General features: G+C 50.6%; 1 protein-coding gene across 7 annotated transcripts in view; it reads right to left on the reverse strand.

Moving 5' to 3' along the window:
- The window catches only part of TNS3 (tensin 3), a 226,005-nt gene that overhangs the window by 12,599 nt on the left and 195,512 nt on the right, over nucleotides 1–17,894 (reverse strand). For all 7 annotated transcript variants that reach the window (XM_089917889.1, XM_089917887.1, XM_089917886.1 and 4 more), the window contains 7 exons: nucleotides 15,446–15,617; nucleotides 13,550–14,148; nucleotides 12,757–12,843; nucleotides 8,626–8,757; nucleotides 5,048–5,143; nucleotides 4,257–4,334; nucleotides 3,058–3,135 (listed from right to left, as the gene is read on the reverse strand). In XM_089917889.1, the coding sequence (XP_089774015.1) occupies nucleotides 3,058–3,135; nucleotides 4,257–4,334; nucleotides 5,048–5,143; nucleotides 8,626–8,757; nucleotides 12,757–12,843; nucleotides 13,550–14,148; nucleotides 15,446–15,617 (1,242 nt within the window). The remainder of the gene's footprint in view (nucleotides 1–3,057; nucleotides 3,136–4,256; nucleotides 4,335–5,047; nucleotides 5,144–8,625; nucleotides 8,758–12,756; nucleotides 12,844–13,549; nucleotides 14,149–15,445; nucleotides 15,618–17,894) is intronic.

The following is a 17,894-nucleotide window of genomic DNA, read 5'->3' on the forward strand; positions in this document are numbered from 1 at the left end:
TTATGATTATGTTGAGGTCTGCACGGCTAAGTGACCTGCCAGAGGCTGAGCCCCAAGCGGCAGGGCCTGGACTGGAACTCAGACTGGATACAGGCAGACGCTTCCTTTTGAGGCTTCAAGTTCTAGCACGCTTGCTATCTTGGACACAGTCCTGTCACCTTTGTTCTGGCCACGGATAACTTATCCTTTAAGGATAGTCTATGAAGAGTTCAACACTAAAAAAAATTCCTTTTGAAAACAGAGGGATTTTACTTTAGCTGGGTAATAGAGTCAGTGATGTATAGTTTTATAGAGAAAAACTGCACAGACGAATAATGCAAATTGTACAGAGGAAGCAACAAGAAAATACCTGTATCTGCGTATTCGTTCATTACAGAGTCACAGCTATAAAGTACTCTACAGACGTGAGGCACAGATAGAAGTATTTCTAGTCAGTCCTCCTGCAGACTCAGAGAATCCCTCTGCAACATTTCTGAGAGTAAATGTCTACCTTGAATGAAAGACCTCCAGTGGGGGAACTCAAGGTTTGGAGCCAGTGGGCCCCATAATTCTCTCCAGCTGTGTCCCTCCCTCACAGCCACACACCCACAAGAGCCCTGTGGTCTCTGGCTCGTCCACAACCCTCTCAAGCTGGGGTCACTAGGACTGCATCTCATGCTGCAAAAATGACCTGGCCTGAAACTAATAAGCTATTACAGCAAGGTTGCAGGATACAAAGTGAATACACAAGTCAATCACTTCCCTATATAACAGCAGAGAACAAGTGGAATTTGTAGTTAAAAACACAATCCCATTTATATTAGCACCCCCAAAATGAAATACTTAGGTATGAATCTAATACAATATGTATAAGATCTATATGAGGAAAACTACAAAACTCCCACTAATAAAATCAAAGAAGTAAATAAACTCAATATTCCACATTTATGAATAGGAAGACTCAGTATATAATTCTGATGTCAGTTCTTCCCAACTTGATCTGTAGATTCAATGAAATCTCAATCCAAATTCCAGCAACTTACTTTGTGGATATCAACAAACTAACTCTAAAGTTTATATGGAGAGCAAAAGACCCAGGGCAGCCAACACAATATTGAAGGAGAAGAACCAAGTCAGAGGACTGATACTACTTGGCTTCAAGACTTACTATAAAGTGACAGTAATCAAGACAGTGTGGTATTGGTGAAATAATAGACAAATAGATGAATGGAACAGAATAGAAAGCCCAGAAATAGACCCGTATAAACAGTCAATGGATCTTTGACAAAGGGACAAAGGAGATACAGCATTGCAGAAATAGTCTTTTCCACAAATGGTGCTGGAACAACTGGACTTCACGTGTGAAAAAAACTAGACACAGACCTTAAACCCATCACAAAAATTAACTCAAACTAGAATGGCTATAAATGTGAAATGCAAAACTATAAAACTTAGGAAAAAATTTAGATGACCTTGGGTTTGGTGATAACTTTTTAGATACAATACAGAAGACATGATCCATGAATGGAAGTATTGATAAACTGGATTTCATTAAAATAAAAAATCTTTTGCTCTGAGAGACACTGTCAAGAGAATGAGAAGACAAGCCACATCCTGGGAGAAAGTATTTGCAAAAGACAAATCTCACAAAGAACTGTTATCCAACATATACAAAGATCTCTTAAAATTTAACAAGAAAACAAACAACCCTATTGAAAATTGGCCAAACAACCTTAACAGACACCTTGCCAAAGAAGAGATGCATATGGCAAACAAGCACATGAAAAGATGCTCCACGTCATAGGTCATCAGGAAAATGCAAATTAAAACAACAAGATACCACTAAACACCTATTCGGAATGGCCGAAATCCGGAACACTGACAGCACCAACCGCTGGTAGGATGTGGGGAAGCAGGAAGTCTCAGGCATCGCTGGTGGGAATGCAAAACGGTACGGCCACTTTGGAAGACAGTCTGATGGTTTCTTACAGAATAAACATACTCTTACCATGCGATCCAGCAATTGTGCTCCTTGGTATTTACCCAGAGGCACTGACAATTACGTCCACCCTGAAACCTGCATGTGGATGTTTACAGCGGTTTTATTCATAATTACGGAAAGGTATAAACACTCGAGATGTCCTTCAGTGGGTGAACGGATAAGCAAACTGTGGTACATCCAGACAATGGAATATAATTCAGCACTAAAAGGAAACAGCTCTCAGACCATAAAAAGACATGGAGGAATCTTCAAGGCATACTACTAAGTGAAAGGATCCAATGTGAAAAGGCTATGGATACTATATGATTCCAATCACATGACATTCGGGAAAAGCAAAACCACGGAGACAATAAAAGGATCAGTGGTTGCCAGGAGTTAGGGAGGAGGGATGAAGAGTCGGAGCACGGAGGAGTTTTAGGACCTTGAAACTATTCTGTGTGATACTATAATGGTGGATACATGTCATCAAACGTTTGTCCAGACCCATGGAATATACACCAAGAGTGAACAGTAATGTAAACTATGGACTCCGGGTGACTATGATGTGTCCATGTAGGTTCATCAACTGTAGCAAATGTCCCACTGATGGGGGATGTAATGAGGGAGACTGCACATGTGTAGGGGCAAGGGCTATATGGGAACTCTCTGCACCTTCCTCTCAGTTTTGCTGTGAGCCTAAAACTGCACTAAAAAATAAAGTCTAGTAATAAGAAACGTGCCCCGGGGAGCTCGCTGTCTGGGGGTCTGTGTCACCCTGGATCAAACTGCGGACTCACTGATCTCTTTAACATTTCCAGCTGGAGGGGCAGGTCGCCCACATTCTCCCAACTGAAACACAGGCTGTGACATTTACTCCACTGAATTTGGTCATCTTTGGCCTGCAGAGTCCTGGCCCTGCTGCCAGGACACTCGAAGCCCCACCCAGACCAGCCCTGTGGCAGTTTCTACAGAAGGAAACCTCCTCTGACACAGCAAGGAGAGGAACCCAGACCGAGGTAAGAAAGAAAGGAAGCTGGGTCACTGAGCCCGTCTCTGCCCAGGAACCTGGAGGAGCAGAAAACGCAGCGGGGACTGACCTGCCCCCTGCTTCAGCAGCTCGGCCGCAGAGTTGGCTGCCGTTTGCGGAGAACTTTCGGCTCTTTCCTCCAATGGGTCTGCAGGAAGGAGCGAGAAAACGCAGAAGTGAGTCCACCTCCCAGGCAAAGAATGACCATGACATTGTGGATGCTCATGACCGAGGCCCGGACGGTGACGCACAGGCTCTGCAGAGCTGGGCCTTCCTCCTGCAGACAAGAGCGCAGCGCAGAGAACCATCACCACGTTCCAAGCAAAAGCTGGGATGGCACAGCCCAGCAAAATAGCTTTCTCACCTCCGAATTAATTTATGTGAACAATTACATTTTAAGAGGTAAGTCAGGGCTTCCCTGGTGGCGCAGTGGTTGAGAGTCCGCCTGCCGATGCAGGGGACACGGGTTCGAGTCCCGGTCTGGGAAGATCCCACATGCTGCGGAGCAACTAGGCCCGTGCGCCACAACTACTGAGCCTGTGCGTCTGGAGCCTGTGCTCTGCAACAAGAGAGGCCGCAATAGTGAGAGGCCCGCGCACCGCGATGAAGAGTGGCCCCCGCTCGCCGCAACCAGAGAAAGCCCTTGCACAGAAACAAAGACCCAACACAGCCAAAAATAAATAAATAAATAAATAATAAAAATAAAGGAATTCCCTTTAAAAAAAAAAAAGGTAAGTCATGTTTGCCTGTATTTTAAATTAATGATGTTTCTGGAATATAATACAATTATGTGAACTTGAGATTGTCTAGGAAAGTGGGGATATGCCTGATCACCTGCTGTGGGTGCTATTTTTAAAAGTCTTTTCACCGTGAATATTTTGAAACAAACACAAAGGTAAAGACAATAGCTCATCCAGCACCTAACGTCAACAATATCAACATTTTGCTGATTTCGTAGAATGATAAAATTTAAATGTAAATGACCTGGAAGGTCTCTGAGTCCAGGCATTTTATAACTTTGAGCTACAGAATCTTGGCTCCAAGGAAACTTTTCACAAAGCCATGACATAAAGACATGACCGGAGGCTGCAGGGGCAGCGGGCCACCTCTTCTTACCTGACCTGGGTGAGCTATTCAGGGTTTACCCACAGAGTACGTGATGGAAAGGAAGTTCTGGTCTGATTTTTCTCAAGGAATCTCTTCGGATCCCAACACCCTGCGGGTGACCCCACACAGAGCCAGAGCAGCCCTCAGACCCCGGCAGCGTACCTCTATCCGGAATGAGCAGTTTGCAGGGCAAAGCCAAGGGCGTGATGGAATGCTGACACACCAAAGCCGTCAGGCTCCCTGTGAAGAGATGAAGAGCAAACAGGCATTAGCACTGCCCTAAATACTGTGCTGGTCAGCCAATTTATCTCCTGAAAGGAGGCTGCTGCAAAGGGTGACCCCTTATAGTTTTAGCACCCAACGTGCTCCATCATTGTGGGAATTTGTGCAAAACTTCAACGAAGCCATAAGTTCAGCAGACGGCAAAGGGGCAGATAAAGGGAACTACAGATGATCCTCAGCAAAGACACTTCATTACCAATTCATAACGAACAAGTCACACAGTCTGCTGAATCTGACGCAGCTCCCACCGGTACCACCGAATCATCTCTGTGAGGTGATGCTTTGGTTCGCTCAAGCTCTGCCTGTGAGCTCATGCCCGCAGGGGCGGGAAGGCTCTCGTCTTACAGGGCGCCTGTGTTTCTCTTGTGCCCGGAGGGTGGGGTCACACTCAGGCCCCAACCTCGTCCACCCTTCTCTGCCCGCCTGCCTGGACCGTACCGTGTGGAATCTGCATTTCTAGTCCCAGCACCGTGCATTTTATTTGCTTAGTTTTGAGAAAGCTTTTAAGAAAATTTAATATCCAGTTTATTTTAGAGATGATAATTGAGGAATCTCTGAATGGGGATGAAAAGTAAATGCTCTGCGTGAAGCCCCAGCGGAACGATGGCAGTGAGCAGAGGCAACGCATGCTCGTGGGTTCAGAACACCAAGTCAGGCTCTCAGCCACTTACCAAAGTACGGTTCATTGGAGCACCCTTTCAACCGCACCCCTTTTGGGGTGCACTCGATCAAAAAATGCCGAACGAGTTCATTGGCCAAATCTCCAGCTGTGGTAGAGGTTTAAAAGAAAGAGAAGAGAGTTTTAAAACATGAGAGCAGGGGAGGATGAAAGAGAAGGAAGGAGAGTCTGGCCCCCGCAGTAGGTTGGCTGCCAAGAACCACTCTAGGAATGGTAGCTGGGCTGCAGGAAGGCTGGCTGAGCACTGCCCGATGGGCAGCTAGAACCCCCTCCACTGACTGTGCTTACAGGTGGAGGAGTCCTTAGGAGACAGCCTCAAACACTGCAGAATTCCCAGCGACGGAAATGAGCAGCTAAGAACTGGGAACATGGACCTCCAGCTCCTTTGCCTCCTAAGAGGAGACTTAGAAAGACCCAGACACAGCATGATGCCCAAGAATGAATCACTGGAAAGAGCTGGAAGGGTGCCAGTCTTCTGGGTAAGATTTAGCCAGGAGTCAGGTACACAAACCCCTCCTGACAGCAAGCCCTCTAATCATATTGCTGCTACACAGACCTGTGTTCATGCCAGCCCACGAGCCCAAAGAGAAAGTGCATCATGAAAAGCCACAGAACGGCAAACTGTCTGATGGTGGAAAAGTACAAACAACAAACAGAAGAAAAAGAAGTCACTGCACTATGCTAATGAGCCCCGCAGACATTCACATCCACTCGGCGCAGTGTTTCTGTCCTGCCTCATTCAGCGTCCTCCCTGGGAACATGTTTCCATGGGAACGTGTTTCCATGGGAACGTGTCTCCATGGGAACGTGTCTGCCTGCCATAACTTCTAACATTTCTGATGGCAGGACCTGCTAGAGGTGGGTTTGGGCTCCACACCTGGGCCACGGCAGGCTCCCCAGCGATGCTTATTGTAAACAACAGTGACAAATACCAACAACATCGGTGTCAGCATTTCACAGGGGCAGTATAGCTGGTAGGAAAGGAAATGATCAGATTCCATAAAAGGCAGTACTGAATAAAAATGGGGACAAGAACATTTTGCCATTCAGTTGTGGGAGGAAAATGATCCATGGCTTCCAAACTGAAGGCAGACACAGAGTGTGGTCTGGATGCCAGTGGTGAGAAGTGAGTCAGTGGGGAACCCAGCTGCATGGGGATTCGGAGACCAGCACCCCACACATCTGTCGCTGTCCCGTCTCCAGGGTGCCAGGGGTGGGTGCTGGGCTTTTTTCCTGGTCAACTGTCCTCTCAGATCTATCCTTAGACTGTGAAAGCCAAATGCCAAATCCAGGGGCCGGATGAAGGCAAGGCAACCAGACAAAATTTCACCCAGAGGATGCGCCTGGCAATGTTGCATGTCCTGAACTCTGCTATTCTAATATCCTCTATTTTGTTGCCTTTGCCTGAAGATTGAGACAAAGTGGGCCTTAGAGGCGGGATGCATGCCTGGAGGTAAGAATTATACACCACCATCTGTATTTCCAAAAAGATAATGCATGCAGTAAAAAAAAAAAAAAAAAAAATAGTTTTAAAAGCTTCAGCTGAAACCGAGGAGCCTGGGAACGGCCATGCACTCACTTCTGCTCCCCCGTCGCCCATCCCTGTCTCCACAGACCCTCAGAGGTTCCGGTCCTGAGTGTTTTCTGATATAACCATCGTTCAGCATGTTTCCAAATACTGCCAAACGCCTTACATCCTCCACAACCAGGGCCGAGTCAGCTCCTGAGCTACAAAAGCCTCTACTTAAAGCACTCGAAAGCCAGTGGGGTGTTTGGTGGAGCTTCTCATGCAGGAATTCTGGATGCCCTGGGGCCCTACTTCCGAGGCTCCCCTGTTCTGCCTGATCTGCACAGAGCCTTCTCCCCCTTCACTTCCAGACATGACAATAGCCACAGATCTGGCCTCTGAATCACCTGCTCCTCTCAGCCTCACCTCCCCCACCTTCTATTCACACAACCACTACCTTTGCCCAAACTGACCATCTAAGTTTCCTGAAAACCCCTTGGCCATGCCTGAAGCCGGACCCCTTGGAAACCAAATCTTGTTCTTCAAGCTGTAACTCACTCCAAGGCAATTTTCTCCAGGAAGCTTTAAGCAGAGATTTCATCCCAGGATTTGGCACTGGGCACAGAGCGTGAGTGAAGCAGGTAAGTGTCATTTGGTTTAAACACCAAAGGTTCAGAATCTGTGCTTATTCTGATCTACCCTCGCCCCACCCAGGTGAGCCCAGGTGCCCTAGGAAGAGCCATGTAACTTGCTGACATTCCAGTACACAATCTCCATTTAGGGGAGAAGAATCTTTTCCCTTTCCTTAGAGTTTGTGGCATAGTTGGTTAAAAAAAAAAAAGGGCAAGGAGGGCAGGGTGCGATAAAAAGAAAAAAAAAGAATAAACCAGAAACCGCATATTAGGGGACAGGGAAAGGGAATAAATGTATTGATTTGTTGGGAACCGAGCTCATCCCCGAAGGAGAGGTGAGAAAGGACCTGGTGATACTGTATTTGAACGGGTGGTATCAATGTAAGCTCAGGAATTTTTGAAAAGGATACATTCCCTAGCTCAGGTCCTAGAGAGAAGGAGTGGTACTCTGATAGCAAAGAGCAAACCCAGCGATTAGATCTTGGTTTCTAGATACCATCCCCCAATAAAAAGAACCAAGGATCTTTAGAGAAATGGCTGGGGCAGGGAAAGTACAAAGTAAGCCTAAAACATGTCTGCTGTTTCAGAAAGCTGGCGTGCTCAGGGACTAATGGGGGGTATGTCAGAAGGACAAGGGGCCGCTGGAAGGGACTCAGCTAGTCAAATCCAGGATCCTTGGAAACCAAAAAGTCACGGTGGTGATGGATTACAACACACAGGAAAGGGCATGTAGGGGCTTCCCCACAAAGTTGTGGCCTATGTTTGGGTACATGCATGTCTGCTTCATAATAACGCTTACCTGTGCATGCAGGTCTCGCAAACTCTTCTATACGTGGTTACGTTCGTGACAAAAAACATTAAAAAGGTAAGAAGAAGCCTTGCCTGTATTACATGTTATTCGGCTAGTATTTGCCCCTTGTGCAGTGTTGGGCCAGAGAGGAAGAAGGCTTTGTCCCTTCCCCTAAGGAAGGATAATCTCATGACTCCAGGCTTGCACTGGCCTCACTTTCAATCCATCAAAATACTCCACTGGGTGTAGGAACAAGAACCGTGTATACAGTATGCCACATTCTATGTAAACGAAAAGGAAAAATGCATGTGTGTGTGCATTGGACAGAGAGTGAGAAGATACACAGGAATTTATTAGAGATGTCTACCCGCAGGAGGCAGGAGGGAACTGAGGCATACAGGGCTGAAAATGGGAGCAAAGATGCCTTATCACAGGACTTGCTCCATTGTTCTGACATCTGATCACCCATCAAAGCAATAAAAAAAAATTACAAATAATTAACCTTCCTTCTTGAGCCAAGACAGTACTTACCAAAATACACCAGAAAAAATAAATAAGAAGAAGAAAACCTATGAGTCATCTCACAGGCACAAAGGTAACTGACAGGCGAGGTGCCGCTAAGAAGAGCCGGCGGGACCCACCTTTCTTGTTCAGCTGCAAGACGGAGGGCGGGGGCGTGGCCACCTTCATGGCCAGGCCATAGGCACCTCGGAAGGAGTGGCTGTCCCTGACGATAAATGACCCGGGTTCCTTGTCCTTCAGCATAGCGATGGCTGCAGAGGGGAACAGAGAGACGTGAGTGTCTGCCGGGGGAGGCCACGGCCTGTCTCCACTCAGGGCCGCGACAAGGGTGAGGGAAGCCTCTGTGATGACCTGACTGTAAAAGACACAGGGGGCACAGGGTGGCCCGTCCCTTTAGATCACAAAGGTGCTGCCTTCACACACGACTCCTATTAACCCCGCAGCACCTGTGAAGGCCAAATGAGGACCCCCCCACACACACACACCTGACAGCCCAGGAAACCGAGCCTCACTGGCACAAGTGCCCAGACCAGGTCCCGGTGCACACAGTGTGACGCAGCAGGAAGTCAGGCGGGGCCGGCACGCATTCCCCACCGTGGCCCTGCCCTACGTCTCCCCGCGTGGCATTTTTCTTAGAGATTTTAGAAAGTGCGCTTTCAACTTTCAAAAGAAGGTAAGAAGTTTCCAATCCCACTTTCTGAAGACTGTGAGAGTGTACCCTAAAAGTTACTGAATATCTAATACGAATTCCAAGATTGGCCCCAGGGGGATCATAGGTGGCCCTCCGTCCCGTGGCTCGGAGGCAGGTGTGGTAGTTATGGCCAATTGTTTCCAGCCTGGACGAGGCTGTGAACCCGTATTCGATGCGGCCAACACCAGTCAGTCAGGGCCACGAGCTGCACCTGGCACTGCACCTTCCACCTGCCCCTGGTGAGGCTGGGAGGCATGTCACACTGTCACCTATAAAGAACATCCCTCCCCTTCAAGCTCAAAGTCTGGCTCCCCCAGGTCCCATGCTCAGGATACGGGAAGAAATCGGGATGGATGGATGGGCTAGGGTGACAGTAACCTCAAGGTGACGCAGCCCAGACACCGGCGAGAGTTTTCTCTTGTAACCAGAACATCTCTCAGAATGTCTCTTATAAACTTTACATTTTACAAAAAGAAAACTAGGGATTTAAAATATAAGGCACTAGAAAATTACAGCCATGGAAATGCCGCCTTTCTGTAGAGCCCGAGGCCCTGTCTGGAGTAGATGGGGGGCCCGGACATAAACTCAGGAGTGGCAGGAAGCCCCGTCACGCCTCAGGAAATAACCCCAGGAAGCCCTCTGTCCCAGGCCCCCGTGCATCCCGACTCCAGCCCCAATCCCCCGGCATGGCATTTGCTCGGCTGCAGGATGAAACAATTGGTTTCTTGTACACACTCTTCCATGGCAATGCCCCAGCCCCTGCAGCAGGACAAGGCCATAAGGCAGGAGCTTGTACACTGACACACATAGGGGACGAGGGACAGGAAAGCACAGTGCTCTCCAAGGGGAGCGGGTTTGGTAGGACCCTGCGGGGTGCAAGCCTGACACAGTGGAGTGAAAGCCCACCTGCTGCTCCAGCAATTCAAGGCCCGGGAGGGGAGGGTGGGTGGACACCACGGGGGACCCCAGGCCTTCGCAGCTGGTTTTATCTCATAGCATGTTTTCTAAATATGGGGGCTGAAGACCTATTATGTTTTTAAAGTAGGGGAAAGACCACTTACAGAAGTTATAGTTTTCAATTGTGATAACCTCACCAGAGCTTCTTCTTTGTAAGTCATGATTTTACTTCACTGTGGTGGAAAAAAGTGCCCCAGCCTCACGGGAGGCCGACTTCTGGGCAGCAGAGAGAAGGCCAGCTCTGCTCCGGCCCATCCTCCCCTCCCAGACCCCATCCCTGAAGCCAGACCAGCTGGGCACAAGGGAGCCGGGGTCTCACGCACCCGCAGAGGGAACCTGAGGGCGATGCTGGGCTTGTTGTTTCTGGAACAGAAATGAGCCCGCATTGAGGGTGTGAGAAGGAGCTCGTGCACACCCATGGGATCGTCATCACCTCTCTCCCTGCAGCTGGTGTTTGCAAGGATTCGAGGGCAGAGGCCTGAGAGCACGGCTGGAACAAGCATACTTAATTTCTACTTTACTTTCCTCCTACGGTTTTTATGTTCACCTTTAAAAAGTCCCAAGGTACTAATCTTGCCATAATAATATGTGAACAATTGTGCCCCTAAACAGGCTATAGGGCTTTTTTTTTCCGCTCCTGAATCTCCCTGAAATTTCAGTACAGTTTTTCCAGAAAAAGGCACATCCCAGCAGTTACAACAAAACCCACGGATGGCTTTCTTCCATCTGGAGAAGTTGGCACACCCAACAGAACATTCATCTGTGTAGGTGTTGTCTATACAAAATATCTAGAAAATAGAGGAAGTTATGCTTTTGGAGTTCAACTGGAAAAATCAATGCCCAATGCACATATTAACTATTTTGAGATGGAGTCCACCCCAAAGAAATATATTTTTTTTTTTTTGCAGTACGCGGGCCTCTCACTGCTGTGGCCTCTCCCGTTGCGGAGCACAGGCTCTGGACGCGCAGGCTCAGCGGCCATGGCTCACGGGTCCAGCCGCTCCGCGGCATGTGGGGTCTTCCCGGACCGGGGCACGAACCCATGTCCCCTGCATCAGCAGGCGGATCCTCAACCACTGCGCCACCAGGGAAGCCCCCAAATAACTATTTTTAAATGTGTGGCTAAGATTAGGCAAATAACAACAGTAATTGCTACCGCCCAGCAGGTGCCACCAAGGGAGGTCCCCTCCATCCAGATCCTTTCCCCCAAACCCCACGCGGAAGGCTTTCCCATCGCCATTGTGCAGGACGACCTGCCTAGTGCTCTCCAACCAAGACTGCCTCTTCTGGAGCCGGAGCCTGGCTGTTCAGTCAGAGAAGGGGGCGGCCCAGCCCAGCCTTCACCCTGGTCTGAAAGGCTGAGCCGCCAGAGTAGGAGGGTCTGCTCAGAATAGTCTAGGGCAGGGTCCCCAACAAGCACTTCTCAGGGTCTGTCGGGCTGGATGAGACAGCTGCAGCTAAGGGCCACAGTCCTGGGGGTTCTTGTGACCAGAGCAGGGAGGGGATGAGGACGGAGCATCTGGCCACAACAGAGCCTGGAACGTGGGGAGTGCACGGCACAAAGGCCAATTCAGGGACTCAGAAACCTCTCCAGGCCAAGCGAGCTCCCCTCATAGGAAATGACAATAGGTCCATTGAGCTCATGGGAAGAAAGGCACATTCTTACCATTTTTATTATCTGCCTAATTGAGTAGAAGAATTTCAGTGACAACGTTGGACACTGCTGTTTTCCAGCCATTTAACTGTTCACATCCAGGCACTTTTGAGGAACACTCCCCCGGAGAGCAGTTGCGATTTCTTCCCCACTTGCTGAGAGCAGCCCCTGGGGTATCTCCTTTCTGGGTATCCTGGCCAGCACCTGCCAGCCCCAGCTCCACGTCATCCCCTCTCGGAGGGACGTCTGGGAGTGATGAGCCCGCCCACAGGCGGCCGTGTCGTCACCCCCAGGGAGGACGGTGGCTCCCGTGAGCAGGGCCAGCACGTCGCAGGGATCCCACGAATTCTGCTGGAGTGATTGCTGTTCGCCTGAAAGGCTGCCCCAGAGGGACCACCACCGACGGCATGCCAGCGTCCCTCTGGGACACCTCTTCTATTCGTGTTCTAGTAAAAAGTGACACGCGACTTCGCTGCTCAAAAACATTAACCATTTCTCATTTTTGCCAGCCGTCTTCCGACTGCACCGCGCACCCAGAGCTGCTGTGCTGCGTGTGACATGCTGGGCTGAGTCCGCCAGCAGCTTGTCTTTCCAGTGTGACACAGGCAGGTGTGCCCATGAACGGTGTTAGAAAGACACCTCTCCTTCCCCCACCGGCTGGGGCCCATGACGTCTTCTCATCACGTCATCACTGGCAACGCTGGCCAAACCTTGTCTGGTGGAAGCCACCAGAAATTACACCCCACACACTAGAACGATCGTGGCCGGTGCCCATCCCGGCCGGCTCCCTCATTAGGACTGAGCTTTTCCAAGAAAAACGTAAAGGTCGTAGCCTTTCCCTCAAGGCGAGTCACGAAGTAACTTCTTCCAGCTCATCCGTCCCACCCTGATGCTCCCACCCCCGCGGTCCTGCTTCCCGGATGCAGAGCCCTTGTCTCGCTCACGCACCTTGCTCTCTGGAGATATCTGCCTTGTACCAGAACTTGGATGTATCTTGGACAAAGTTCACGGACACGTGCTTATCACCTGGATTATCTGCAAAACAGAATTCAAAAACAATAACGGTGAAGGGCGTTTTTCATTGCAACTCTCACCTCAAAGGGACCTAGAAATTCAAAGTCCTACCCTGGGCGAGGACGGGGTGCTCTGGGGAGAGCGCTCTCTTTAACTACAGGGGAGAAGCCTGACTCGGAGCAGGGAGTGGCTGTTTCATAACAGAAAACACAAAGACAGCAGGACACTGCGATCAGGCCTCTGCAACACATTTCAACAACACGTAGTTAGAAAGATAGGAAGTGCACAGAGCAGAGCTGGTGTTGCTTTACTCCTGTCAGTGTCTTATTATACCTTTTACATTTGAAACATTTCATAATTAAATTTCAAAGGTATTTGTTTAATGTTTTTTTTTTACAGTCACTGTCACAGAACCCTGATTCCAAGTCAAAGGGGAAAAAAACAGAACCACCACAGATGTCTGCATTTTCTGCTGTTGGAATGAATCTAACGTGAATAAACGCACAAGCTGGATGAATTGCGAGGCGGCTCTGCATTGGTACTGTGCTTCGGGCTAGTGAGATGGAAAAGACCCCATGAAGGCTCTGGATTCTTCTCTCTAGCCGCTCAGCCCAGCCCTAGCACTGGTGCTCACTGGGCAGGCCCATCTGTAACCCCAGGGTCCGTCCCTGCCCAAGTGCACCTGTAAGCACAGGGGTGGGCCCCCTACCCGTGGAGACGCGCCTACCTGGGGAAGGTGCAGCTCCCTCCGCAGCCTTGGGAAAGTCCGGGAGGATGTTTGGGAAAGGGATGCTCATGGTGCTGCCGCTGTGAGGGCTGGAGAAGCCGCTTGAGGATGGAGACACTGAGCCAAAAGAACGGTCCCCCTCCGAGGCCCGCTTCTTCTCGGGAAGGGGCGGCTGCCCGGGCAGGGTCAGCCCCGGGCCCTGCAGGCCGGGGCTGTGGTGGCTGCTCTGTCCAGGTGCCACCGTGAGAAAGCTGTGGGACAGGAAGCCGTTGTCGGCAGCCTCAGCTGCTGTCCGCAGGGCGCCGGGGGCCTGGGACGCTCCGTGGGAATTGGCCAGCAAGGCCCCCGGGTCCTCGCCGGGGGGGAGCCCACCTCCTTCAGGGGCAGTGCCGAAGCTCAGGAAGGCCTGGCTGCCTGGGGGGCCCAGAGCTTCCGGCGGCTCCGCCAGGGACAGCTCGTGGCCGTGGAAGGACGTCTGGAGCTCGGTTGGCGGGAAGTGGGGCCGCCCAGGGCCGTCCTTGCCGGGCCGGCTGCTCCCCAGCAGGGTCAGCGTGGACCTGGGGCTGGTGTCCACCCACTGGTGCTCGGCCGAGGAAGGGCTGTTCAAAAGATAAACCGTCAGGGGACGACACGTCCAGGGAGATGCCTGGAAATTAGCAACGGTTCCCACATGGCGGGGGTGGGGAGGCTGGGTGCCGAGGCTCCCCCTGCAGCAGCGCGAGGCTCCCCGAGTATCTGAACTCAGGCCCTGCCCTTCCAGTCTCTCCACTGACTGTTGACCCCAGATGCTCAGTCTACAGCCTCAGGGACGGGTGGAGGTGTGGTGCAGGGGTCCAACCCTGCCTCCCCAGCCTCTGTGCCTCTTCCTTCCTCGCTGTTCATCTGGCAAAGTCCCCTCTTCTCTTCAGTTCAAGACGTAGCTCGACTGTGTCCTGACTTTGAAGCCCGTGTCCATGTGTGCACAGGGATTAGCTGTGTCCTCCCTCTGGTCCCACCACGCATGCATCAACCACGGGATCTGCTTAAACCTCCCTCCCCCATTCTCTTTTTTTCTTCCCGATGCCCAACACAGGTGCCTGACACAGTCAGTTTTCATAAATGCTTGCAGGACAGCCAGCTGATAAAGGATACATATGAGACTGCCATATCGAAAATGGGAAATTCCAATATTAAGAATATTGGAAATTCTCTATATTTCGAAATATAGAAAGACAGCTAACACACTAGCAAACATGTATTTGCTCTGTGTGTGATGTTGAGTCCTGATACGCAATGTCCCCCTTTTTTGTAAAGAGAAAGGAGGTGGAATTAAGGGTGGTAAATAACTGTAGAGCAATGTGCCCACGAGTAAAATACTAAGAAATGATTCCTACCCTGAGCATCTGAATTTGCTCAGCGGCAGTCCTTTGTGAAGGAGAAATAGGACATTTCTCTGTGGCTGTCTGTGGCCCATCCTTTCTGTTCTCCAATCCCACTGCGGGGTGTTCCTTCACCCCCCATGCTTTCCCGAACACCTGCACAAATTCCATGTCTCCGAGAGCAGCACGTCCTGCCTGCCCTGTCCACCCCAATCTGCAGCCCCGGGCAGGCCCCCTCCTAGCCTGGCCACTGCACCCCCTTTCCAGCCTCAGCTCAGATAACGTTTCACGGATGCTCGGTCCTGAGCTGGCCACTGTGCCCGGACTCTAAATGCAGTGTGTTCCTTGAGCACTCTGCCTGCTAACAGTGAGGGTGGACTCAGGAGTTTTTATTTTGACTGCATTTTTGAAGAGTGATGGTGGTCAATCCACAAGGCAGCCCGGTGTCATGTGGAGGACAAGCCCCCGCCTTCCCTCCGTGGTGCTTGGGTTTGGGGTCTGTAAGAGCAGCCTGTATTTGGTTCAAAGGCCACCTTACCTCCCCCTCCGCTGGCTGGGGCTGCGGCCAGAAATCGTGCAGGAGGACGTGAACGCCCGCTGGAAGGAGGGCGCCGTGGGCATGTCGGCCCGGAGCGTCGCAGGTTTGGGTCCAACGGGGCTCTCTGACATCCCCACAGGGTGACCGAGAACCTCAGGGCAGCCTCGTGGTTCTGCATCAAGGAAACACGAGCAGGCTGTAAGAAGCAGTGCCACTTGCGAAGCTTTCTGCAGCAGGAGGAGGTGCCCCGACTCCGCCAAGTGCAGCGTCCTCATGTCTGGCACATTTCCAAAAGGAGACACACCTGACCAGTCCCTGCGCGCAGCTTTCAACACGTACTGATAATCACCATCCACTGACGATGTTCGTTTACAGTGAGACGGGAGGCAGCCCAGTGTCTCACCCGAGGAACAGTTTGCCCTGATATACTTACCGTGCTGATGAATTAAGCCATTTCCCACCCTAGAAAGGGCAAGGCCTCTGTGCAAACCACAGAAAAGACCCGCCTTCCATAAAGTGCCCGCCCAGCAGCACTTTGTGCCCCAGGTTGGGTCGCATGCTTTCGGCTAACGCTTCCGTCCGCCAGCACGGCCCTGCCTGCGGTGTCTTCACCCCCAAGAGGTGCAGAGATCACTTGGCCTGACCCCCGTCACAGGAGGAGGAGAAGCTGAGCACCAGGAAAGCCTGCCTGTCTGACACCCACACACCGCAGGGAACTTCACACCATCCGCTGACCAGATGTCCGTCCCGCTCGCAGCCTAGCATCTCCACTATTTCTGGTTTGTTTTTTGTTTTTTTTTAATATTTTGCCTTTTTTTTTAAAACTAAGCTTTGAGAACTGGACAAATCTACCATGGTCAATAAAATAATATTGTGAGAAATACAGGTTATTTTGCTTTCTGTCTTAAAACGAGGGAGGACTGATCAGAAAATAATAAAGTTGAAAAAATTTCACATCACTCACGTTACTCAGTTCCATCCATCTATCATCGATCGATCCATCCATCCACCCATTTATCCATCCGTTTACCCATCCATTTATCCAACCATCTGTCACCTATCCACCCATCTATCTATCTGACATCTATGCATCTATCAACCTACCTATAATTTTATGGACATATTATCAAATATTTAATTTAAAAAAATTGATCAGGCATTCCAGGTAACAAAACAAAAACATGAAAATGAAAACAAAAAAATGAAAAAGAAAAGGAACAACACCCATAGCTAATACAAACATTGGAGTTAAAAGATACAGACTTCAAAATAACTAAACTGAAAATGTTTCAGAAACAGGCTCCATGCTCACAGGGCAGGAGAAGCCCCCAGTTTTCACTGCTGGCCCCTCCACGAAGCTTGCAGCTGGTGGGAGATTCAGGTCAGTCATGCTATGAATTAATGAATGAGTTAACAAAAGCACCGACGGAAAAGTACAGGGCAGGGCAAAGTGTGGAAATATGGTTCAGGAGGCTGGCCCGAAAAGTGGGAGGAGGATAGAGACGCCAAGCAGCCCCTACGACCCCACGTCAAGGAGCAGCACAGAACCATGGGATCAGAAAAACAGTTTACCCATCAAGTCTAGCGCACCCGCCTTCGGGCTGTTTGAGCGTGCCACGGGCGCGCCTGAGAGCACGTGGCACGGGCGTGCACACAGCAGCTCCTCGCAGGATCAGTTCCTCCAGTAATGAGGTTGCTCTCAGTGGTCCCCGTGCAGTGATGGGAGCCGTACGCTGGCCGAGTCCCAGGGCCGCAGCCACCTCAGGAATCCCACACCACACTCCCATGGCGCCCAAGAGCCCCAGCCAAAGAGGAGAAGCCGAGGGGAAATAAGATCCCACTTTGTGCTGTTATCATGCTGCCTGTTCCAGAAAACAACCAGCACAGTGCCTCCCATGAAAGTGGCTTTGTTCCTAACTCAGTTAGAGCCAACTCTGGGGCACGTGGCTGGGTTCTGTTCCCTCTGGTCAGATCGGCCTCTGCCCCCTGCCCGGGCAACAGGATTTAACCCCTAAGGGGGTGGCCAAGCACCTCAGAGTGGAGGCCCCGGCTTCCTGGCCCCTCCATGTGCTCAGAGATGCTAACAGCACAGGGAGTGGGAACCTCGTGGGAGGTAAGGGTACACCCTTCACTCTCCAAATGATGGGGCGCTGGCCACCGGCCCTGCTGGGAATCCAGAGACATAAGAACGGGAGACCCATGTGGCTGGAGAAGGACCTTGAAATCGGGCTCCAAGCCCAGGCAGAGGCACCAGCTGCGTGAGTCGAGCCTGCAGACCCTTCTGCGTGGATTCACCTCATTTCTCGAAGCACACACGCCCGAAAGCAGACAGAACGTGTCCTGGTTGGGGTTTTTTGTTTTGTTTTTTTTTAATTTATTTATTTATTTTTGCTGTGTTGGGCCTTCGTTTCTGTGCGAGGGCTTTCTCTAGTTGCGGCGAGCGGGGGCC

Source organism: Delphinapterus leucas, chromosome 9 (assembly GCF_059928025.1).
Source record: "Delphinapterus leucas isolate spDelLeu-1000000601 "Yukka" chromosome 9, BTC_Dleu_Yukka2, whole genome shotgun sequence".
NCBI classification, from domain to species: domain Eukaryota; kingdom Metazoa; phylum Chordata; class Mammalia; order Artiodactyla; family Monodontidae; genus Delphinapterus; species Delphinapterus leucas.